Below are 25,077 nucleotides of genomic sequence, written 5' to 3'. Positions count from 1 at the left end.
ATTTACCCGATCTGATATTGGTCCAAATGTTTGGCAGATCTAATGAGTAATAGTTTTAGAAATGAAACTCGCCACTTTACTAAGTTGAAAGATGAAGAATTCCAAAGTTTGACGGATAAGTTGGATAATGGTATTACTGTGATGTCCAGCTGCCAAGTTGGGTTGGGTGCCCAACAATGTATACAGGCCCATGTATTGGCTTGTTTTGCGCTACTGCTTCGGCAAAAGGGAGCAGGCATATTAAATACATTGACTTCATTTAGCCCAACCAATGTATCCCACGATTTACTGCTAACAATTTCAGTTCTCCTTTGCCTCGTTGCTTGATGTTTTTGCACATTTCTTAAGGTCGTTATTATTAGTTTAAAACAAAACATGGAGTGGCAGGTGAATTTAAAGAGGTTTGATGTTTCTAAACTTAGTTTTGTTGAAAGGAAGGCTTTGTTGAATAGATTGCTTAAAAATATGGCTCAAAATGAAGTCTTCTTGCACAAAATCAAGTCTAGGTTTGATCGGTAAGTAACATTTTTATTTTGTGTTCTTCTTCTTTGTTCCTATGTTTTGGTAAACATTTCATCTTTTGTTATGTTTAAATCGGTTCAGATCGAGATAAGATTGCGTACAACATAGCATAAGTAATCCTACTAGCTAATCTATGCATAGTGAATCTAGATTCTTTCTTTATTCATTATCTTTAAATCGGTTCAAAGGTAAAGATTGCGTATTAGGATCGATCTAGCTTCTTACATTGAATCAGTAGTGATGATCCATGCATAATGAATCTTGGTTTTTTTTTCCATGTAAATTTAATTTCCCATTTCTAAAATGTTTTCTAAATACTTTTTTCAAACGCTAATTTAGATTCTTTTGAGGTGCGTAAATTTTGACTATTAGATTAGTTCAAATAGGTACGGAGTACATCCTAGAATAATGTTTCTTATCTATAATTGGAGATATTAACGTTTGAAATCGTGCATTGGCAAACGTGCCCTAAATAATTGTGTCATTTAAAAAAGAACAGAGGAAGTATTATATTTGTTTAGGTCGACTAACATAAACGGTCCACAAAACGCGAAAAAAGAAATGGAAGCTTAAAATTTAAAGTTGCGTCTGCCGGGAGTCGAACCCGGGTCTATTGCTTGGAAGGCAATTATCCTAACCGTTGGACTACAGACGCTGTTATTGGTTATGTTAGAAAAGAATATGTTATATTATAATTTAGTGTTGCACAGATTCTGGTTAGTTTCTACACTTGATACTCCGAGTATGTATTTTGGGTACGATAAAACTTTGACGTCTTTAATTAATGTTAGAGCTTAGTAAAACTAAAATCAAACTATTTTTAATTACTTAATTTTATTTTGACATAAGCTAAATGAATCTATTTGGATGGTTGGTGTTATTGATATGTTCATGAAAGGTTGCCAAGTCCCCAAATTTCTCCAACTGTTGTACACTACGTGTATGCATGAGACATATAAGCACTATCAATAGTCGAGTATTATTACATACTACGAGTAGTCAAGTATTATTATGTACTCCCTATATCGGTATATGATGTGTGATCAGTATCGAGTGAATTAAGCTAACATATTTGTTTACAAAACCCTTCAAAATTATGAGTTTATAGTAAGTGAAACCTAAAATCCGAAGTTAAACGCTTAGATTAAAATATACGAGTGAAGCATGTTAGATCCGAATTAAGTCCAGACACACCAAAATCCACATCAGTATACATACACCAATACATCTAAAGGTTGACCATAGTTATTATGCTTGTGTACAAACTTATATCTCTAAATTTATGGACCATATTTTATAATGTCCCTTGATACCCTCAACTACCAAGCATTCACTTTTTTTTTTGGTGATGCTAATGTGGTACATATTCTAATTCCGGAGTTGATGTAGAACACATGCTAATTGTGGCCAACATTTAGTTTTATTTACTTTTTTGATAATTTGAGGTTTTTCATTTATTAAAAGAAAGAGCAGCAAGGCCCAATTTAGTTACAACGTACAAACTAGGCATTATACTAACAAGATGAGACATTGTGTTAGTATTACATCAATTAGACCCAAGCAATGAAATCACAATATTTAATTTAAGTGTGTTTGTTGTAACAAATGGTTCTACTTTTTAATTAGTGGAACTTTTTGTTACCACTATAGTGGGGAAATATGGAGATTTGAAAACCTCTCTAAAATCAAAGTTTTGATTTATTCTTTCATAAAAATGAAAGGGTGTGACTATATATGTTACTTCTCTTTATAGTATTGGTAGGTTAATTACTTCACTTATTATTACCTCGACCTTAAATTTAGAATGAAACCTCACCATAAGCTTTATGTCTTTAGTAGCGAATTGCATTATTGGTGCATTTACATTAATAAGAAAATTAAACTTGTTTACATTAAGTATTATTAGGAGTCAACAAAGACCATATGTAATAATGGAAGATCATAAATTCACAATCTGCAGATATTGTGCAACAAATACTCACATTCTAGAACCTTAAAATAAAATAAAATTAAATACTCATATTCTAGAAGGTAAATCACTAAGAAGCATCATGTATGATAATATATGATGCAATTAAAATCTATATTCACAAGTTAATATATCTATTTATTGGAAAATGATAAATCCAAGGAAGAATTTCACTTCTTCCAAGGAAATCACATTTAAAAAAATGTGGATTTCCTTGGAAGAAGTAAAATTTTCCTTGGATTTATCACTTCCCCTATTTATTATATTACCTTAATAAAAATACACGTTTTTATTTTTATTTTTTTGGCCTTTTCTTATTTTTTCTATTTCTTCTTTTAATGATCTTCAACTCTATATAATGCCCCCCCTCACCCCACCTCCCAATAGCTTCAATTCTTCTATATATATAAGACCATAATCTACACAAAATATTCACCAAAATATTTTCTTAATTTGTTTTTAAAGGAGCGTTAGGTAGACATTTTATTAAATCAAATCAATCTCAGTTAAAGTCGTGAATTTTTACAAATTAAGTTAGAATTTATTAGAAAAATGAGGTTGTTTAAAAGTGTGAAAATTGAGCATAGGAGAAGTTCATGTAGTAATTCAGATGAAAATAATAACAGTAATGAAAATGAAATAAATTGGGCAACACTTGAAAGGCTCCCAACATCAGAAAGAGCGCACCATGGTTTTTTGCATGGAGTGGCAGGTGAATTTAAAGAGGTTGATGTTTCTAAACTTAGTTTTGTTGAAAGGAAGGCTTTGTTGAATAGATTGCTTAAAAATATGGGTCAAAATGAAGTCTTCTTGCACAAAATCAAGTCTAGGTTTGATCGGTAAGTAACATTTTTATTTTGTGTTTTTCTTCTCTTTTCCTATGTTTTGGTAAATATTTCATCTTTTGTTATGTTTAAATCGGTTCAGATCGAGGTAAGATTGCGTAAATTTAAACCTTTCTGCAACATACCATAAGTAATCCTACTAGCTAATCTATGCATAGTGAATCTTTATTCTTTCTTTATTCATTATCTTTAAATCGGTTCAAAGGTAAAGATTGCTTACATTATGATCGATCTATCTTCTTACATTGTATCAGTAGTGATGATCCATGCATAATGAATCTTGGCTTTTTTTTCCATGTAAATTTAATTTCCCATTTCTAAAATGTTTTCTTAAAACTTTTTTCAAAAGGTAATTTAGTTTCTTTTGAGGTGCGTAAATTTTGACTATTAGATTAGTTCAAATAGGTACATCCTAGAATAATGTTTCTATTTATTATGTAAATATATCTTTCCATTTCCAAATTTAAAATGCATGATTGCTTTTATTTGTTAAGGAAAGAGTGATTTCTTAATACTTAATAGTTAATATCAAATTTAATAAAATGCATGAGTTAATAATTTGTTACTTAATTAATCATTTTCATTATGTTAATAAGTTAATTACTTACTAACTAATTGTTACTTGTTTGATGAAATAGAGTTTCCTTGGCAATACCATCAATAGAAGTCCGGTTTGAGAATCTAAATGTTGAGGCTTATGGTTATGTGGGCACTAGAGCTTTACCTTCAATCTTCAACTCATTGGTCATGAATACTCTTGAGGTATATTTGAAATTTTATTATTCTTGTTTTTGCTATTTACAAAATAAAAAATAAAAAATAAAAAATCATTAAGTAAGAATTTTATTAATCAAGGCTCAAATATTCTATACAAGTTAAATCTTGATCTTTTTTACCCTAATTTTTGTTTGATGAAATTTGATTCATTTTTTATTTATTTTAAAGAATGTGCTAAATTACCTCCATATAATTCCAAGCAAAAAGAGAAAATTGCAAATTCTTGAAGATTTTAGTGGAATCATCAAACCAGGAAGGTAAATCTGTTGGCTTTTATTTCCTCTTATGTTGGATTTCCTATATTGATTTTATGATTATTGAACAAAATATTTAAGATATTGCATTTACATTGTGTTTGACCTTAGGATGACTTTGCTTATGGGTCCACCAAGCTCGGGAAAGACCACACTACTATTAGCTTTGTCTGGTCTTCTCGATTCGGAACTAAAGGTACTCTCTTCGTCTCTAATTATATTTTTGATCTTTACCGAATCTTTTAAAGTCAATGTCAATAAAAATTGACTAGTAAATTTTTTACATGATAATTGTAGTATATTATGATTTTTTACTATTCATTGCAATATGTATATTTAAAATTTCACTTAATTTTCATAATTATTATAGCATGTGCAATTATATATGAATAGTTTTTTGTAACTTTAACCTAGTTTTTTACAACTTTTACATTATAAAAAAAAGTTGATAGATAAATATTTTAAAGGATTAGATGATTAATTTTATTCATTATTAGTGATTTTGAAGATTATTTTTTATTAACATGAAATTTTTTATTACTACAAATTAAATAGATAACTTTTACATACTTCCTCCATTTTTTAATAATTGCACCATCTTGATTTTAGCAGTATTTACGCATTCTTATATAATTATTTTTTGCGATTTATATGTAAGGAAAAATATTTTCATGTGGGATCTTGTTAGATTCGTCTCGAAATATACTTTCAAATTATCAAATTTTTATAATTTTTTAAATTGTATAATGAGAGATATTAGTGGTTAAAATAGTGCATTGACAAGCGTGAAATCAGAGATGGTGCAATTAAAAAAAATGGAGGAAGTATATAAATATAATTTTTAACCATTTTGAGTCAAATTTTACTCCGGTGTATAATCTTCTAGAATAAGATTGATACGTGAGACTTTGTCCCTTAGCCTCACGCGGTCACGCATGAAAGTCAGAGAGCTAGTCAATTACTCGATTTCTCAGTAAACCTATACAGAAAGAGAAACCAGGAACTCAAAGTATACCTAAGAAGTTACAGAATTGATCATTTATTACTCCTTGATTTTTTTTTAGAGATCGTTTGTTTCTAGAAATGTAGTGCACAAAAATTGGACATCTATATGTATTTCATGCAAATTAATAATTACTCCGTATTTAATTAATTTATACTCCGATAAATAATTGAATATGCATGCGTGCACTGATTTTAATTTAGTGAATATTGAAAAATGCAAAAAAATAATTAGTGAGTATTTAATTTTTATCAATAAATGCTGCAGATTTTCCTTTATTTTGGCTTGTTTTAAATTAATTAATAAATTAATTAATAAATGATCAGGTTTCTGGAAAGGTGACATACAATGGACATGAGCTGCATGAGTTTGTGCCACAGAGGTGTTCTGTGTATGTTAGTCAAAACGATGTTCACATTACTGAGATGACTGTTAGAGAAACTTTAAGCTTCTCTGCCACTTGTCAAGGAGTTGGCCATGCTTATGGTATTATTTTCTCAATCCCTTACACGTTCCATTTCTAATGTGTGCATGAGTACATGCATGCGTGCGATGTTCACTATACACTTAAAAAACATAATTGTATTCTCTACATGTTAACAAACATGACATATTTCATGTTCTTTAATCAAAATGTCAAATTTGCCAAGTTTGTATTATGATCCTCATTTTGTTGCTTATTGTTTCTTTGATAAAGAGTTGCTCTTGGATCTGCTGAGAAAAGAAAAGGAGATAGACACTAGACCAGATCCCTTGCTAGATTCACTCTTGAAGGTTAGTCCGAGACATCATTACTTGATTCGCTAGTATGAGATGAGTACGGGTTAATAATTCACTACCTACTACATAATTTGCTAAATTGGACAAAAAATGTAATATTTTATTTTGGGTCACAGTTCGTGTAGGATGATTAGAGAATCAGGTAACACTCATCAGACAGGAACACGGGAAATAGAAATATTATTAACTTGTTTTTCTATTTTTCTAAAGCTTATTGCATTGATTATTCAAAATGGATAAAACAAGACTAAAACTTTCAACTTAAATTTTGGTGTTTTACACATTTAATTTGTACACAGGCATCAGCTATGGATACACAAAGAAGAGCTTTGTTCACTGATTATGTTCTTAAGGTAACGGATTTGATTACATATGTTTGTATTGCCTCTGTGGATCATTGGCACCAAAAATAATTTGGTCCTGGAACAAATTTGCTAAAGAATCCCCAAATGAAGCAATTAGTCAAAATTTGTTTTCAGGTATTGGGGTTGGAGGAATGTGCAGATACACTTATAGGTGATCAAATGAGAAGAGGCATCTCTGGGGGTCAAAAAAAGCGAGTGACAATCGGTAAGTGTGGACTTGTTTCAAATTATTTTACAGTTTTACACCATATATACTTAATACTTGTACAAGAAGTAAATAAACTATGTATGATTTTTGTAATGATTTAACACAGGGGAAATGATGGTTGGACCTGCAAATGTGTACTTTATGGACAGTATATCAGTTGGTTTAGACAGTTCTACAACTTATCAGATAATTAACTCAATCAAGCAATCTGTACACATTATGAACAAAACTGCTGTAATCTCTCTGCTTCAGCCACCCCCTGAAACATTTGAGCTGTTTGATGACATAATTCTCATCTCTGAGGGACAGATTGTGTACCAAGGACCTCGAGTTTATGTTCTCGATTTCTTCGAATCCTTTGGTTTTCGATGCCCTCAAAGGAAAGCTGTTGCTGATTACCTGCAAGAGGTACCTAAACACTATCTTAATCCTGCAAAATCGACGAGGAAAAGTTTTCTGAGTTAGATACTGACTTTGTGACAGGTTATATCAAGAAAGGATCAAGCACAGTTTTGGGCAAGACAAGAGGAGGAATATACTTATGTTTCTACTAAGCAATTTGCTGCCAGATTTAAGGAATTTCATCTTGGAAGAACCATTCAAAATGAGCTTGCTGTACCTTTTGATAAGTCCACCAGTTACCCTTTCTCCTTGACTAAGTCCAAATTTGGAGCTAGCAAGATGGTTTTATTCAAAGCCTGTCTATCTAGAGAAATCCTTCTCATGAAAAGAAACATACTTATCTTTGCTTTCAAGTCGATTCAAGTAAGTTACTTAAATAGCTTTTCACTTTTCATCTTGCCCTATAACTATGAATCTATAAAGGTCTGTTTGTTTCAAATAAGTTCAGATAAGTTAATTTCAGTTTAACCAAATGGAGCCTAACATACATTTACGTTATGTTATTATACCGGGATTATATTGTTGTTATTCCTTATACCGGGGATGGATTCAATGCAGCTCGCAATACTTGGATTCATCGTTGCAAGTGCTTTCTACGAAGATAGAAAGCATCATGAAACACTCCAAGATGGGGTAGTTCATATGGGGGCTCTCTTTGTTGGACTAGTAACACTCATTGTTTCAGGATATGCTGTTCTACCCATGACCATTAGCAAACTTCCAGTGTACTATAAGCAAAGGAGTTTCAAATTTTTCCCCTCATGGGCATACTCGTTTCCAACATTGCTCCCTGGGATTATTTTTTCGAGTATTGAAGTTATTATTTGGGTGCTCACAACTTATTTCATCATAGGGTTTGATCTTAACTTCTTCAGGCAAGTTTTTCCTACTGGTTTCTTCATAATCTGTTAGTGTGTTTTCAGTACATTTTAGCTAACTTCTGTTTTTTTGTTGTTGTTTAAACTGTTTCAGGCTGTTGAAACATGCTTTTATCTTCATACTATGTGGGCAGATGTCTTACACTCTCTTTAGATGTATCGGTGCCGTAACAAGAGATAATTCCATTGCAAGTGTAGTAGCTAATCTTGCAGTTATGTGGCTGGTTATATTCAGTGGTTTTGTGCTAGCAAAAGGTAACACTTAAAATCATTTGACACAGCGCGCTGTTTTCTGTCAGAAACTGATCTTCCTGTGTTTTTTCCCCCTGATTTTATAGAGGCAATGAGGAAATGGTTACTGTGGGGCTATTGGACATCTCCATTGTTGTATGTTTTCAATGCCATTGCCTCAACCGAGTTCCTTGGACATTCATGGGAAAAACATGTAAGATCAATTGTTAGCCCTTACCGGAATCTACTTGAAGTTGTTGTTCTGTATCTGAACTTATTTTAGCTATAAAACTGAACTTATTCACCCTTATCTGAACTTTCCATGGCTGATAATGTTTCACCTTGTTTTTGTTCTGTAATTATTATTCAGCATCTCCCAGGAACGAACAAAGAATTGGGACTATCTGTCCTGGAATCTCGTGGAGCAACTACTGATCCTCATTGGTATTGGATTGGTGTTGCTGCATTGATCGGCTTCATACTCTTTTACGCTTTACTTGCCAATCTCGCGCTTGCCTATCTCAAACGTAAGCCTAACATGTGCTTAATTAACAACTAATCTGTTAACTGTTACACATATAACTAATACATTTTCTACCTTCACAGCATATGGGCAGTCCCATTCATCAGGATTTATCGCTGAAGAAACGGAAGCTGAAATGACTACCAAGGCAGACAACACAAACCGAAACAGAACACCAAATAGTGGTAAAACCACTAGCCTACCTTTCACACCTCTCTGCATGACTTTCGAGAACATCATATATTCAGTTGACATGCCAAAGGTAAACAAACTAGTAACTATTCGTTCAATATTTAAAAAGGCATTCTTGATTTTTTAAGTACTAACTAAAAAATGAAGTGCTTTTATGTAATGTAGATGATGAAACAAAAGGGAAACCCACATGATCACTTGGTGCTACTTAATGGAGTAAGTGGTTCTTTTAGACCTGGTGTCCTAACCGCGTTGATGGGAGTCACAGGAGCAGGAAAAACCACTCTATTAGATGTTTTGGCTGGAAGAAAAAACACAGGATATATAGAAGGAAGCATTAAAGTTTCAGGATATTCAAAGAAGCAAGAAACTTTTGCTCGAGTTTCAGGATATTGTGAACAGAATGATATCCATGTTGCCCTCATGACTGTCTATGAATCAATCATCTTTTCTGCATCCCTTCGGTTATCCAAGGATATTAGCCCTGAGGCTAAGCAGGTATTCTCCTTTTCTTCTTTGTGTACCAATTAGTATTGCAACATTTTCCTACTTTGAGTTTTATAAATGCTCTAAATTTTGTTGTTTTCCTTAGAATTTTGTGGATGAAATCATGGAATTGATCGAGCTTTCTCCAATAAAAGACGCGCTAGTAGGACTCCCAAATGTAAATGGACTGTCAGTAGAGCAGAGAAAAAGGCTTACCATAGCAGTAGAGCTGGTTGCTAACCCTTCCATATTGTTCATGGATGAGCCTACTTCTGGTCTCGATGCAAGGGCAGCTGCAATTGTCATGAGGGTTGTCAGAAATACTGTGAACACCGGGAGAACAGTGATTTGCACCATTCATCAACCTAGCATTGATATATTTGAATCCTTTGATGAGGTATTGAGATAATTTATCTTGTGTGTATGGGTTTCAGTCTAATTTTGTTTTTTTTATGCATGATTTATGACTTGTTTTTTCTGTAAATATCAGCTTTTCCTGTTGAAGCAAGGAGGTCAAGTGTTATATTCAGGTCCTATAGGTCATCACTGTTGCCAGCTGATGAGTTACTTTGAGGTAGGTATATACATCTTCAGATTTGATGACCATGTAGCCTGTTGGCTTTTTAAGGCCGTGTTCTTTTTGACTTGTAGAAACTAATAAAAAGCAGTTTGAGTCATAAAAGTTTAAAACTTTTCCTGTTATTTTTGAAGCAAATCAATGGAGTACGTAAGATAAGAGATGGGTACAACCCTGCAACCTGGGTGTTAGAAGTGACAGCGAGAGCAGAAGAGGAGAGACTAGGAGTTGATTTTACTAGCATTTACCTGAATTCTGAGCTTTACAGGTAAGGCTTTACTAATTAGTAATTACTAATGCGGAGTAGTTGATATGTTTCTTGGTTTCGGTTTTGTAATGAATAAAAGTGATTTGCATTCTGCTGGTTAGGACAAACAAAGCTTTGATAGGGGAGTTAAGTATACCTCCACCTGGTTCTGAAGACCTCCATTTTCCAACAACATACCCTCAAACATATGTTACTCAATGGAAAATGTGTTTATGGAGGCAATACAAGTCATATTGGAGAGATACAGCTCATAACGGTGTTAGATACATGACTACATTAGCATCCGGCTTCATGTTCGGCATTGTGTTCTGGGAAATAGGGTCTAGAAGGTGAAATGCTAAACTTTTCCTGGTTCCTGGTTCCTGGTCTTGTTTGAGAATAGAGAATAATGAATAATGGGTATATATGCGAAAATGGTCTTACAATGGTATTGACGATTATTTTGAAGGAATACGCAACTTGATCTTGTTGGTGGAATCGGTGCAATTTACACTTACACAATGTTCATTGGAGCACAGACTAGTGGTAGTGTGATGCCAGTTATGAACATGGATAAACCAGCGTTTTATAGAGAGAGATCTTCTGGGTTGTATGCAGCCATACCATATGCTTTGGCACAGGTACGCTCTTTAGAGTTAATTAATTAGTGGTTTAATTTTGTGATTTATAGAAATTGATGGTTGATATTATATTTCAGGTTATGATTGAGATTCCATATGTTTTGGCGCAAGTGACCATATTCCAGATCATATCCTATGCAATGATGGGGTTCGAATGGACAGCTTTCAAGTTCTTTCAGGAATTCCTCTTCATGTTACTCTCACTGTTGTGCTTCACATACTTTGGCATGATGGTCTCCTCCATGACTCCTAACCAAGAAACATCTTCCGTATTTGCTAGCCTTGTTTACTCCTTGTGGAGTCTCTTCTCCGGTTTTGCAATGCCTCGAAATGTAAGTAGACATTTTGATTTTTGAACACAATATATGTTTATGCTTTGTTATGCTTGTATGACAGCCTCAACACGGTCATGATATGCCGGTACGTTGTACTTGTCATAGCCCTTTGTAGTTGTAAATTTGTACTCCGTAATAAATAAATAAATACGGAGTAATAATGGTGCATGTGTTTGTTTATATGCAGAGGGTTCCGGTATGGTGGAAATGGTATACCATGGTGTGCCCGGTATCATGGACCATATATGGAATGGTAGCTTCTCAATATGGAGATATAGAATCCAAGCTTAATACAGGCCAGTCAGTCACCCAATTCTTAAAGGACTCCTACGGGTACAAGTATGAATTCGTAGGAGTTGTCATTGCTATTATGCTTGCTTTCAACGTACTCTTCATTTTCCTGCATTGCTTCTTCACCAAGGTCTTCAACTTCCAGAAAAGATAGAACTTTTTATACTTGTCAATTTTTGCCATAAACCGTTGTATTAGTAGATATAAACGACTAGTAGTGACTAGTGACTAGTGACTAGTAGTGACTAGTGAGGTTGATGTTAGCTCTTTCCTCACTTGTACCTCAAATTTGTCTTGTTGCAAACCAGAAACAATCTAATATTATATTAGAGATGACCATTTTATTATAAGCAGGTTTTAATCATAACATTGGAACAAATTTCTAAGCCTATGTAAATTTCACCTTATTGCTTACTTATTCTTCTTAAAACCACACCACACCAGAGTCCAGACCGATAAGAAAAAACCAAAAACATTCAAATCAGATCAAAGCAGAAACTAGAAAAATTAGACTATACCAAATGCAATTCGAAGCCTAAGTTCTAGCACTATTAGTACCCACGATTCCAGATTCGTTAAAGGATGTCACCATAATAAAGGCCCTTTACTACCATCTATTCATTTGACACGAACCAATTTCTAACTTGTATTTTTAACACATTTCAAGCTTTACGGACTACGTTAGATGGCAACAAATCTCAGCCATTAAATACAATAGAAGGCCAAAATCTTCTCAACTCTTTATTTTGTAGAGTTTTACCCCAACTCCAGAGGCAACGCGCGGATGGTACAGGCGCGTGCACCTAGATCTAGGTGCACCTGCACCAAAACGCAGAAAAATAAGAACAAAACGCAAAAACATAAAAAAGCAACAAAAAACATAAAAGAACACAAAAACATAAAAGAAAGAACATCAAGAATTAAACCAAAAGAACAATAAGTAAAACAGGAAAGAACAATAGCATTGAAAACCAAAAAAGGTTAAAACAACAAATAAGTAAAAACACGTAAAAGAACAATAAGTAAAAACACGTAAAAGAACATAAAACACTAAAAAGAAAGAACATCAGCAATTAAACGAAAGAACAAATAGAAAAGAACAATCATATTAAAAACCAAAAAGATTAAAACACGTAAAAGAACATAATACACTAAAATGAGAGAAGATCAGAAAGTAAAGGAAAAGAACAAAAAGAAAAAAAGAAAAACACAAACATATTAAAAACCAGAAAGGTTAAAACAAGGAAAGAACGATTTCTCTGCACTTTTAAAAAGAACATGGCAAATGCAACACCAGACGCACAAAAGAAAAAAAGAACCAACGAAAAGAACAACAAAAACGTTAAAAAGTGAAAAAACCGCCAAACAGAAGTTTTTTATTGAAATAATGAACGTGGCAAGAAAAAAACCGCAAAACAGAAGTTTTCCTATGAAAACATAAAACGTGGCAGTTAATTTCTCTCTCCTCAAAATCTTTTAATAAAAAATAAAAATAAATAAGTTACTTGTATTTCATTTTGTATTTTAAAAAATTAAAAAATAGATTACTGTTTAAAATAAAAAAAATTAAAAAATATAATTTAAGTAAAAACAGTAATAAAAAACAAATTTAAAAATACTAACAACAGATAATAAAAAGAACACAAAGGAGACTCAAACGAACATCATTTTCTTTACTTATAGGCCAAAAGAACAAAAGAGCGAACGAAAAGAACAACAAAAAAAAAGGAAGTTTAAATTTGAAAATACTGTAGCAGTTATTTTCTCTCTCTTCAATTTATCATATATAAATACATCATTGAATGCGACATTTATTTTCACTTTCACACTCAACCTACATGCAAAACCTTCACTCACCAACAATCAAAAAAACAGTGCAAAACCTTTCAAATTATTGCAAATCCGAACTTCCCCAATTTGAAATTCTACTATTTTCACTCTAAAAACTTCCCCAATTTGTTTTTTGGAAGTGATAATCTGGTTACAAAAACTTGAACCCTAACAATTGAAAATGGGGAAATCGAAAAAAGGAGAAGAAGTTGATGCGAAATGTTCTATTGAGTAAGAATTCAACTTCATTTTTCTTTTCTTTTTTCTTGAATTTCAGTTTAATTTTAATTTTTAGAGAATTTCCCATGAATTTTAATTTTCTATAAAATTTCATTTGAAGGGATGATGTTCCTTTGACAACGACTTTATTGAACTTAAGAAACAAAAAGAAGAAAGAGAAAGAAATTACACCAACAATTGATGCGGATTTGTTGGAAGATATCAACAAAGAAGTTTCAGAAACGGAAGAAGAAGAAGAGAGCGAGTAAGTGGATTTTTTAAACAAAAACCTAGGTTCATTTACACCTTCTGTTTGTTCTATTTGTTTTCCTTAATGTTCTAATTACAATAACGAAACCAAATACATTTTTTAACGAATTTAAAAGTAGATCTACATTTATGTTTTTTTTAAAATGTATTTTAAGTCACTGAATCATACACTTAGAAGGACAATGGTATAGATTTAAAAGAACAACGGATGTTAACTCAAAAGAACAGTGGAAATTTAAATTAAATAAGTAGATCTATGTTCTTTTATTTATTTACTGTATGTTCTTTTTATTAGCCCTACTGTTTGACGAACAATTCGCCCAGGTTAAAAGAACAACAAATAGACTAAAAAGAACAGTACAATTTTGACGAACTTAAACCTAGATCTATAATTTTGTTCTTATCTATTGAATTTGATCTATGTTCTTGTTTATCTATGTTCTTATCTATAAAAACTTAAAAGAACCAACTGTGCAGGTTTAAAGAACAATCAATGTAGGCTCAAAAGAACAACCAATGTACACTCAAAAGAACAGTACAGTATTAATGTAGGCTTAAAAAGAACTATGCATCTAGAAGAAAAGAACAGTCCATGCCTACTTAAAAGATCACTAGGCATTAAAAGAACAATCAATGAAAATTAAAAAGAACAATGTGCTTAGATTTGATGAGATGGTGTTCTTTTTACTTGTTCTTAGATGTATTTTAAAAAATAAAGAACAATCAATCACGGATAAAAGAACAAACCATCTACATTTAAAAGACAAACCTAAAACTGTTAGCACACAGTAAAAGAACACTTAATAAAAAGAACATAAGAAAAGGAACATATAAGCATACCTTGATCAACAGTTGAACAACATTTATCAACAACATCAACATAAATCCTCAGCAAATGATCACAATCCTCTTGAATTTCATTATCTCCTTCAATTTTCTTTCTACGAAAATTAGCAAATTGTATTTTTTCATCTCCTGAGAATTAGTATTCTGATTAATTCACTAATTCTCAAAAAAACAGGAACAATAATGCGAAAAGTTGGAGAGAGAAGAAAGTAGAAATCGCATTTCACTCTTTCTCTCTCTTAAATTCTCTCTTCTGTTGAGAGAAAATAAAACCTCTCATTTTTCTCTCTCTAAAATGTGTTGCTAAAATTATAAAATGATGAATGAATGAGAATATGGAGGACAAACATTATTTATATATTGTATATGAAAAAATAAAAAAAATCAGATGAATAAGATATTGTACAAGGGTGCAGGATGAGAACTGTGCACTTGTTTTTTGTGTTGTTCCTTTTTTCATAATATGTGTTCTTTCCAAAAGCATAGCTGTGTTCTTTTGTACACGACATGTTGTTCTTTTTCCATTACATGTGTTATTTCAAACATTTTTCTGTTGTTCTTTTTTCATAACATGTGTTTTTGGTGTTGTTCTTTTTTTCATGACATATGTTTTTTCATTATAGACTTTCCAAACAAAGGAAAGCATTGCAAGAACAACAGAAGATGGTGCAAGCACTTCAGGAAAAGCTGCTACAACAGGAAAAGCAGCTGGATCTGATTGAACAAAAAAAGAAGGGTGGAGAAGGACAAAAAAATTCCAGCAAAGATCCTGAAAAGCAGGAAGAAACTAAAAAGAAAGAGCATGAAGTAAAAGTGCATGAAGAAGTGAAAGAACCTGAAAAAGAGGAGGCTGAGGTAAAAGTTCCAGAAGAGCTGGATGAACCAGAAAGAAAAGAAAAGAAAACGAACTTAAAAATTACTTTGAGGTATCATCTGTGTTTGTTAATACTATTTCATATTTACATTGTAGTTGTTATTTTCGTTTCTTAAACATACTTTTGCATTTATGTTTTTACTAGAAAGAAAAAAGACGGAGAAGAAGCTGGTGAGGAACCTGAAAAAGCAAAGGGGAAGTCTAGGAAATCAATACCAAACAGGAAAAGGACAAGGTAACTTACATAAATGGTGTTCTTTTTATTTTCTGTGTTTTACTTTTTTTTTACTACTTATGTTCTATTGTTTTGGTCAACAGAAGTCAATTGCTGAAAGAAGAATTTCCCGATCTTATCAAAGAGGTAAAGCAGGAATTGGAAGAGGCACATAAGAAGAAGAGCTTGTTGCCTGCTGAGAAAATTTCAACAAAAAAAGTTGCACCAAATGCTAAGAAGGGGAATGGAGTTACTTTAAAAAAGACTGCAGCACTTAAGGTAAACTTCACATTACCCTTTTTGTATATCTTTTTATTTACCTTAATGTTATATTATAATAGAGATAAATGTTATGTTTTAAATAAAGAATGTTCTTTTTTTCCTGTCTTGTGTTCTTTACATTATCATTTATGTTCTTTTTTCATTCAGAGGGGTAGCAAAGTTAATCAGATAGTTGTGAGGGAGGTTTATGAAGACGAGGAAGATGAAGAAGGAGGTGAAGAAGAAGGTGAAGAAGTAGAAGAGGAAAGTGAACCCTTAATGAAGAAGGGGAAAAAAGTAGTTGAGAAGGTCAAAAATTTTCTTAAGTTATTTGTTCTTTTTCTTCCTTATAATGTTCTTTTACTCCCTGACTAATGTTCTTTATATTTTTTCTTTTTTCCAGAGAGCAACAAGAAGTAAACACATTGTTGTTTCTGATGAGGTCATGGAGGTGGTGGATGATGAGAAACCAAAATCTTTGGTTGTTGCCAAACCAAAACCTGAAGAAAGGAAACTAAATCTAAGGCAAACTCCGCAATTGATGATGCGATTCTTGAGGGGAATTGCATCTAATGAACCAGATGATATAAGAAAACAACAAGCCATCGTGGAGTTAGGCTTTGGATCTCTTCTGCAACTTGACATCCCACAAAACGAAAATCCATTCCCGTACGAGTTGGTTAGGAATTTCAACTCGTCCGACCGGTCCTTGCATCTACCAAAGTCTTCCCTTGATATTACTGTAGAGGATGTATACCTGGTGTACGGTATACCTATTGGAGGAGCTCCGGTCGTGGAATGGACTGATGAACAAGATCCTGAAGTGTTGAGGGTTTTTGCTGAATTTTGGGCATACTGGAAAGTGAAGTCTGGATGCCCAAAATTGAAAGAAATGGTTGAAAAACTGATCAAAGATGAGACTCCAGTTGATGATAAATGGAAGAGATCTTTCCTAGTGGTTGCAGTTAACACCTGCATTAAATCCACTACTAATTTATCGGTATACATCAAAATTCCTTTGTTTCTCATTAATGTTCTTTTATTTCTCATTAATGTTCTTTTGTTTGCGTATTATGTTCTTTTAAATGTTTATTAATATTTTTATTGTTCTTTTATTTGTTTGTCGAATTCCATATTCTTTCTTTCTCTTTCACTGTCCTATTGTTGTACTTTCCTTTATATGAATGTTAGTTGTGTTCTTTTCAGTTGTATTCAATATTCTTTTGCTCTTCTTTCATTGTTCTTTTCATTCTCTCTAATGTTCCTTTATTTTCTATTGAATGTTCTATTTTCTTATTCTATTTAAAATCATAATTACTGTTCTTTTCTTTTATATTTTTCTGTTTCAAAAGCCAAACTTCAGATTCCTAGCAAGCACTGTTGACTTGGAGCAAGTGAGGAATCTAAATTGGTGCCAGTATGCATACACCAGCCTTCTTGGGGCAGCTATGTACTGGAATGTGGACCGTAGCAGATGGTTTGCTGGTCCACTACCATTTCTAATGGTAAATTTCAATCATTAAGCTAGAATTTCCCTTTGTTATATATATTACTTTCATCTTCTTCTTTCACCTAACTAACAATAAATTATGTTGTTATTGTTAAATTAGGTATGTTATTTCGATCGGGTGCAGATCATGGAAGAGTACCCTCCAAGGATCTTCCCCCTAATTTCTTGCTGGACAAGAGATATGATAAGCAGCAGGGTACGCAATGACAATGCTACAGGCTTCGGACATGGCTTGATTCTGGACAGAATTCAAGGTCCACCTGAGCTACAACTGTACAGGGAGGAGATGGAGCTGCTCAAACAGCATAAAGCACTCAGTGAACAACCACCACCACTTCTTCTTCAACACCCACAACAACAACAGCAGCAACATGATGAACAACCATCGCAGCAACCACTGCAGCAACCACAACAGCAACATCAACACCAAGAGCCTAACTGGTCCACAAATGATGTGCCCAGAGAACATCAAGGTGCACCAGTGACTCAACTCGGGGATGACAAAGATTTGCCAGAGCAACAGGCAGACCCCAGTGAGAAAGCAAAAGTCCCTTCTACAATTGAGGTAAAAATTAAATTCACTCAACAAAACCATTCCATTTATTTTTTCAACGTTTTTGTTGTAATGTTCTTTTTCCTCCAACAAATGTTCTTTTACGTCCTCAATATAATCTTTTTTCCTACCATGTTTTTTGCTTTCTGTGTTTATGTTCTTTTTATCAAAAACTAGTTCTTTACGTTCTTTTACATGTTCTTTTAAATGTTTATTCATGTTATTTAAGCATGTTCTTTTTTCTTAAAAAGATGTTCTTTACATTTGAATGTTCTTTTATATGTTTAAGCATGTTATTTACATGTTCATTTATCTCTTTGACATGTTCTTTCGATCTTTAACAATGTTTCTAAGCTCTACTTGAATGTTCTTTTAGGAATCTCTCTTGTTATTTTTTCCATTCGAATGTTCTTTTTATTTATCCAGTCCTTATTGTTGTTATTGTTAAACAGGAATTCCATGCTGAATTCACTAAAACCACTACTGAACCCAGTAGTGTCATGAACAAGTTCAACGACTTATTGTCGTTGTCCAGAAAGTTCTTTGACACTACTATTGATGTCAAAAAAAGTCTGCCATTCAATATGGCAAAAATGTGGTCAACATGCTCTGGAACTGAAATTCCAGTTACTTTTGAGAAGGGCAACTCTACAGAAGAGCGACAAGAAGGAAGGAATACTGAGGAGATTGGTTCAATCCTCAGTCAAGATAAAGAATTTTTCAGCTCAGACTACTTCACAATACTATTTGAGGAAGCAGTACGAAAGGCAACAGAAGGAAATGAAAGAAAGGAAATCGAGGAATCTGAGGATGTTCCATTTGATTTGCCACCATTTTTAACACCTCCGATCATGCCTTCCCAGCCTAATGTATTTGCTGATTTGACATTGAAGCTTGGAATGGTTTCCGATTCAAATCCTCCTCCTCAGGCACACGACTTTGAAGAGGAAATGAGATTAGAAGCAATCTTGGCAAACAAAACTTTGACTGAACGTGATTTGGAGACAATTTCAGGGGACAACAAAGATGAAGCTGAAAAACAACAGCCACCTACAGAAAAAATGAGTATGCGTTCTTTTAAAACAGTTCACATACACATGTATAATAAATATGTGACTGTTTCTTTCATTATTCACAATGTTCTTTTATAAACAATTATTTGTTTTTTTATTCGTTTGATTTGTTCTTTTTATTAATTCTCTGTCTTTATACAATTATTTAATGGATCTTTTGTTTCTTTTATTCGGAATGTTCCTTTCATATATTTCTTTATGTTCTTTCTATATTTACTTTAATATCTTCCTACTTTTAATATTAACTTATATGTTCTTTTTCATTGCACTTTTGTTCTTTAATTCTTCTCATTGTGTTCTTTGTTCCTCCTCACATGTTCTTTTTTTTTTTTTGTAATACACAGAGAACCTGAAAATGTGAGATCAGATATGGAAGGTTTAATCCAAGGAGCTGAAGATGGAAAACCAATGTCTCCAACCGTTAGAACTGAAGACTCCGAGTTTCAGACTATGGAAGGTTTAATCAAAGGAGCTGAAGATGGAAACCCCATGTCTCCAACTGTTAGAACTGAAGAATCCGAGTTTAAGACTCCGACTGCCGCTGAGTCGCAGACTGAAATGGAAACTCCATCAATATTCCTGAAGTAAGACTACTGTATTTTATTAAAATATAATTTTCATAATCTTCAATTTAATGTTCTTTTCTTTCTCGCTTTTGTTCTTTTTATTTATAGTAATATATTCTTTTCTTTCCACTCTTTTAGCACTCCAAGTGCGGTGTACTCGCAACCAGAAAATGCACCTACATCTATAAACATAGAGTATGACTACTGCATTTTATTTTATAAGTTATTTTTCGTTTATTATTACAAGTTATTTTTCATTATCATTTATAAAATGTTCTTTTCTTTTCACTTTGTTGTTCTTTTTATTGTTAGTCTGAATTCGTTTTTCCCTCTAATATGTTCTTTTTACTTTATAATGTCTTTGTTTTCATAAGTGAGGAAGAGGATCCAGATAACGTACAAGTACCTAAACTTGTTAAGAGAAAGAAAATGTTCCCCTCAAGTTACTGTCACCCTTCTTAACTCAGTATTCACACCTACTGGTTGGGGAAGAACAGTTGAATCAAAAGGAAAAGGACATGCGATGCGTACTGGATTATGCCTTTGGAAAGGGAAGCCCAACGTAAGAATTTTATACTATTACAAGTATTTGAATGTAGATGTTCTTTTTGTACATGTTCTTATGGAAATTTTATTTTCATTCTTATAACAGTCAGGTGTTGTACACTGATGATTGGAATATAGTTACCAGAGAAGAGTTTCAAACCCTAGGTATATATTTAATTATTGGAATTTAAAATGTTCTTTTAAATGCTGTTGATGTTCCTTTTACTCATATTTTTGTTCTTTTCCTTTAAAACAGCTCCCAATGTGTGGGTGATGAATAATGTTATTGACACTTTTGCAAGAATACTGAATGATGATCCAGATCAAAGTGTCAAGAGTAACTTGAAGTTCTATTTCTCTACAATCCCTTTCGTAAGTTTTAATATCACTAAAAAATCATATTTTCGTACTTCTTCAGTTATTTTTATTATATAACATATATTTAATTTTTTTTTTTCGGTGCAGAATATGCTCTGCCAGAATGAACCGTATGGTGGATCACAGGATAGTCAAGCAACCGAGGGCAAACGCTTAGAAAATTTTATTTTAAGTGTACGCCATGAGTATGTAACTGCTGGTGTGAAGTCTTTGAAGGGATTCCATCTGCTAAAATTATAATATTGTTCTTTTCTTTTTTACATATGTTCGTTTTCCTTTGTTTAATGTTCTTTTCTCTGCTTGTAGTTGTTCTTTCCAGTCTGGTCTGGTGATCATTTTTATCTCATTGTAATCAACCCAAAGGCGAAGAAGGTGGAGATCATTGACAATCTCTCCTTACCTGAAGGAATTACATATGATGATAAATATAAAACATTTGCAGAAAGAACTGTAAGTCTATTTGAAGAATTTCCTCTTATATATTTTATTTGTTCTTTCCTTTGTTGTTCTTTATTCTTTTACTAAATTAAATGTTCTTTTTTCCTTCCTTTGTTGTTCTTTGTTTCTTTGTTGTTCTTTGTTCTTTGTTCTTTTACTAAGTTAAATGTTCTTTTTATTTCAGTTTGAAGCATGGACAATATTTTGTGAACAAGAAGGACATCCTTTGCGGAAGGCACAGATTTCAGCATATGAAATTGTGTTGCTTGAAATGCCATGGAAAAACAGAACAAACAAGACTGATTGTGGGGTATATGCAATGAGGCATATGGAGATATACAAAGGCAACCAGACTTGGAATTGTGGCTTCAAAAACACAGATGAAGATGTAAGTAAATTTTGAATATATGTACGTATATTATTTTAATATATAATCTTTTATTAATGTACTATTTTATGTTTTCAGAAAGACTTTATTTGCAAGCTGAGAATGCGGTACGGTACTGAAATCTTATTATCCCTTCTGAACAAAAGGCATGAGCTAACGTATCTGGCATTGAAGAGAGCTAATCAAGTTGAATAGTTGGTTGTTTTCATGAAGGCAAAATAATAGTTACCTTTTATTAGAAGTATGCTTTAAAAAACAATGGTATATTTTGTAGATGTGGTTATTGCTGGAGTTATGGGTTGTTCTTTTAAACATGTGTGGTGTTCTTTTGGAAACAATTAGATGTTCTAGTAGTTGCAGATAAGTAGTTTGGATATTTTAAACAAGTATTTCAATTAAAGGTTCAAGTTCTTTTCAATCCCAGACCATGTTCTTCTATATCATGGGATATGTTCTTTCCTTTCCAAAATTCTTTTTATTCTCTTTTAGTAAGTTCTTTTCACATTTAAGCATATACTCCTTTATGCAATAATTTTGCAATCCTAATTGCACAAAAATCAAAACAAAAATAAGAATATATACAACTAAAAATTCTCATTTCAAAATATTGATTGAGCGAAACATCAGTAGCCCGTAAAAATATACATCAAAAGAGTAAAAGAACATTATTGAGAATACAAAAACAAATGATTAAAAACACAACAAACTAAAAATCAAAATATTACCAATCGTAAATGAATCTACAAAGGTTGTATGTGTACTCCAAAATAATCATCTGGAACATATGCTTCCAATTGTGAATTTGAAGATGTTGGATGAACCAAAACCCCACCAACAGGTAAATTTATGATACACTGAAAAAGAACAAAGAAACAATAAGGAAAAAAAGAACATGATAAAGAAGAAAAAAGAACAAAATAGATAATAAAAAAGAACAGTTCAAAAAAGAACATAATAAACATTAAAAGAACAAATAGATGTTCTTTTAAAAAATGAACTGTTTAGCAAAAGAACATAAACAAAAAGACAAAAGAACATATAGAAAGAAAAACGAACAATGATAAACAAAAGGAACAAACTAAAGGAATAAAAGAACAAATAGATTATTAAAAAGAACAATTTGCCAACAGAACATAATAAAGTAAACTAAAAGATCATAAACAAAAAGGATAAATATATAGAACATAAAAATGGAAAAAGAACAATGATAAACAAAAAGAACATTCCGAAGTAATAAAAGAACAAATAAATGTTTAAAAAGAACAATTTACCTGATCAGTAGACTGAGTTTCCTCCCTCAAATTATCAACATGTCTTTCTCTTCTCTTGTTCCAACCTTTCAGTTTATTGCGTTTCTTCTCAACAATTCCTTTAGGTCTCACATTCCTCTCATTAGCCTTCAGTCCCGTTCTTAATCTTCCTCTTTCGCTTTGGTGGATTTTGAATCATTGTTGGAATGACTTTTTCAGCAATCGGTTCCACAACATCCGGCAAAACTGTGTCTGTTGAAGGCTCAACGACATCAAGTAGAGTTTCTTCTCGCACATACTTGTTTGATACATTACCATCCCCTTCAACACCACCAATATACTCCTTTACTTTGCATGACATATCCAACACACCCAAATCAATAAGCTTCCTTGCAGCCGGACAATGTTGAGCTTCATTTATAACTTTAATGCAATTTCTTATGCTTTGCATCCTCCAAACTGAAGCAGAAACAACACTTACTTCATTATCTCTATCTTCTCCTTCTTCAACAATCGTGTTCATAGCCTTTTTGGTCCATCTCTTCATAATGTATTGTTTGGGAATCTCTTCAACATTATGGACAATGAAAACTCGAAGAATATGAGAACAAAGAACTCCTATCTCTCCATATGACTTGCAAGTACAATCAACAACCATCTCTTGCTCATTAAACATCACAACATGTCTAATAAAATCCTTTGTAGGATGCCCAACAATGTACTTAGAAACTGGAAACTCATAGGAAATGCGTTGACACCTCAAACCAATTGCTTTGATGAATCGTTGCTCAAATATCAAATATATTGCAATGGTATACACATCCCGCGCATGCAAACATAACATGTTATCTGCACATGCGTAATATCTATTTCCAGTAGAAGAATTATAATCTCCCTTGTTCTCCTTACTTCTCCATTCATCAATTACATCTAAAAAACACTTATAAAAATCACATAAACCATTCGTTTTATGCAACCTCCTAGAAATAGAATGATTTGTCGTCTCACTCCTTTGAGAAGATAAAATACCCCCAGAAAACCAGTCTTTGTTATATGCAGGACACCATTTCTCTTTCAAATCATATAACCTCTCTATCCATTTGTGTGTCTTGCAATTGTAATCAGTCATAAGACTACAAAAGAACATATAACAAAAAAAAAGAATAATAAGTCACACAAAACGTACACACACAAAAAACAATAATCTTTGTTATATGCAGGACACCATTTCTCCTTCAAACTATTTAATCTTATTATCCATGAATGTTTAGCGCAATTGTAATCAGCCAAAAGACTACAAAAGAACAAACAAGGAAAACAAAAGAACAATCAGAGACACAAAACGAACACCCTGAGTAAAACAAAAAACAAATGAAGACAAAAAAAGAACAATATACAGTACAATAAAACTTGAAAAGAAAGTACACACAATCACAGTTCAAGAAGTATGGACTCTATTAAACAAAGAAAAGAACATTAATATACCAGATTAAAAGAACAAGTTTCATCAACCATGAAAAGAACACTATTTAACATTACAAAAAACATGTTGTCGAATGAAAAGAACAAAATAAAATTTTAAATACTAATCAGTCTATTAGCAAAATAATTTTTACCTATTCCAATAATGCTCGAACTCAGCAACTGTGTCAGTATATTTCAAAGCATAATCAAACCGACGTTTGAAACCTTCTTTGGCCATAACACCTTTGATGTTTACAACAGCATTTTCCCCAATGTGCCATGTACACAACCGATGCCTCGATTTTGGAAACACTTCCCTAAAAAAACATAATCCAAAAAAATAGATAAAAATATAAACTAAACAGAAAGACAAAAGAAAAAGAACATAAAAAATAGTACAAAAATACAAAAGAACAAAAATGTTTGATGAACGAACACTACAAAAAAACGCGGCACATTGTGACGCTTTCTGGGTCAAATTGCGACGGAAAATTGTGTCGCAATTTCACATAGCGACGCTTTGAGAGAGTGTCGCTATTTTCATTGCCGCTATTTACCGACGCTTTAGAGCGTCACAATTTGCAAAATATCTATGTATTTCGCCGCCACTATTTGGGATATAGGGACTCTATAGATAGTCGCAATATTTAGACTGCAAAAAGCGTCACTATTTGCACGCTTATAGACACATTTCTCAGCCACTATAAACCATATAGAGACGCTTTAGACACCCGAAATATATAGACTCTCATTAGAGTCCCTATATGTTTACTTTCGTTCAAGTTCTCCTCATTCCCTCCAAAATAATTTAGACCCTTTGAAGCGTCACAATTTGCATCATATTATTTTTCATATATACATAATAATTTAG

At 32.6% G+C, this 25,077-nt stretch overlaps 3 protein-coding genes, 1 long non-coding RNA gene and 1 other non-coding gene across 6 annotated transcripts; 3 read left to right on the top strand and 2 right to left on the bottom strand.

Annotated features, from left to right (window-relative positions):
• The first annotated feature begins 266 nt into the window (after positions 1-266).
• On the top strand, positions 267-11,896 carry LOC110804853 (pleiotropic drug resistance protein 1). 2 transcript variants are annotated; one of them, XM_056837065.1, is made up of 23 exons: positions 267-515; positions 3,975-4,098; positions 4,282-4,370; positions 4,479-4,563; positions 5,697-5,856; positions 6,068-6,144; positions 6,450-6,503; positions 6,630-6,720; positions 6,830-7,131; positions 7,207-7,488; positions 7,684-8,000; positions 8,098-8,258; positions 8,342-8,448; positions 8,605-8,761; positions 8,841-9,019; positions 9,115-9,447; positions 9,542-9,832; positions 9,926-10,009; positions 10,147-10,280; positions 10,382-10,609; positions 10,729-10,900; positions 10,978-11,232; positions 11,423-11,896. In XM_056837065.1, exons 1-23 carry the CDS (start codon positions 376-378, stop codon positions 11,678-11,680), a joined length of 4,080 nt encoding a protein of 1,359 aa, XP_056693043.1. In that variant the 5' UTR covers positions 267-375; the 3' UTR covers positions 11,681-11,896. The 2 variants fall into 2 exon arrangements, with proteins under 2 accessions (XP_056693043.1, XP_056693042.1); XM_056837064.1 differs by lacking the exon at positions 267-515 and adding an exon at positions 2,796-3,330.
• TRNAG-UCC (transfer RNA glycine (anticodon UCC)) lies at positions 1,106-1,177 on the bottom strand. The gene has a single exon. It is a non-coding gene; the product is annotated as a tRNA-Gly (tRNA).
• Positions 11,897-15,481: 3,585 nt separating the features above from the next.
• LOC130467938 (uncharacterized) lies at positions 15,482-16,028 on the top strand. Its single transcript, XR_008928024.1, has 3 exons — positions 15,482-15,617; positions 15,711-15,800; positions 15,884-16,028. It is a non-coding gene; the product is annotated as an uncharacterized lncRNA (long non-coding RNA).
• Positions 16,029-20,174: 4,146 nt separating this feature from the next.
• LOC130467553 (uncharacterized) lies at positions 20,175-20,906 on the top strand. Its single transcript, XM_056836095.1, has 4 exons — positions 20,175-20,304; positions 20,395-20,453; positions 20,545-20,660; positions 20,754-20,906. The coding sequence occupies exons 1-4, from the start codon at positions 20,261-20,263 to the stop codon at positions 20,904-20,906; spliced, it is 372 nt and encodes a 123-aa protein (XP_056692073.1). The 5' UTR covers positions 20,175-20,260.
• Positions 20,907-22,071: 1,165 nt separating this feature from the next.
• Positions 22,072-24,750, bottom strand: LOC130467552 (protein FAR1-RELATED SEQUENCE 5-like). Its single transcript, XM_056836094.1, has 4 exons — positions 24,716-24,750; positions 24,359-24,523; positions 22,764-23,875; positions 22,072-22,346 (listed from the first exon to the last, which is right to left on the bottom strand). Exons 1-3 carry the CDS (start codon positions 24,748-24,750, stop codon positions 22,885-22,887), a joined length of 1,191 nt encoding a protein of 396 aa, XP_056692072.1. The 3' UTR covers positions 22,072-22,346; positions 22,764-22,884.
• Between the last annotated feature and the right edge of the window lie 327 nt (positions 24,751-25,077).

The sequence above is a fragment of the Spinacia oleracea genome, chromosome 2 (assembly GCF_020520425.1).
Source record: "Spinacia oleracea cultivar Varoflay chromosome 2, BTI_SOV_V1, whole genome shotgun sequence".
NCBI lineage: Eukaryota > Viridiplantae > Streptophyta > Magnoliopsida > Caryophyllales > Amaranthaceae > Spinacia > Spinacia oleracea.
Note: the sequence above shows the minus strand (reverse complement) of the source record. Positions and strands in the feature narration are given on the sequence as shown.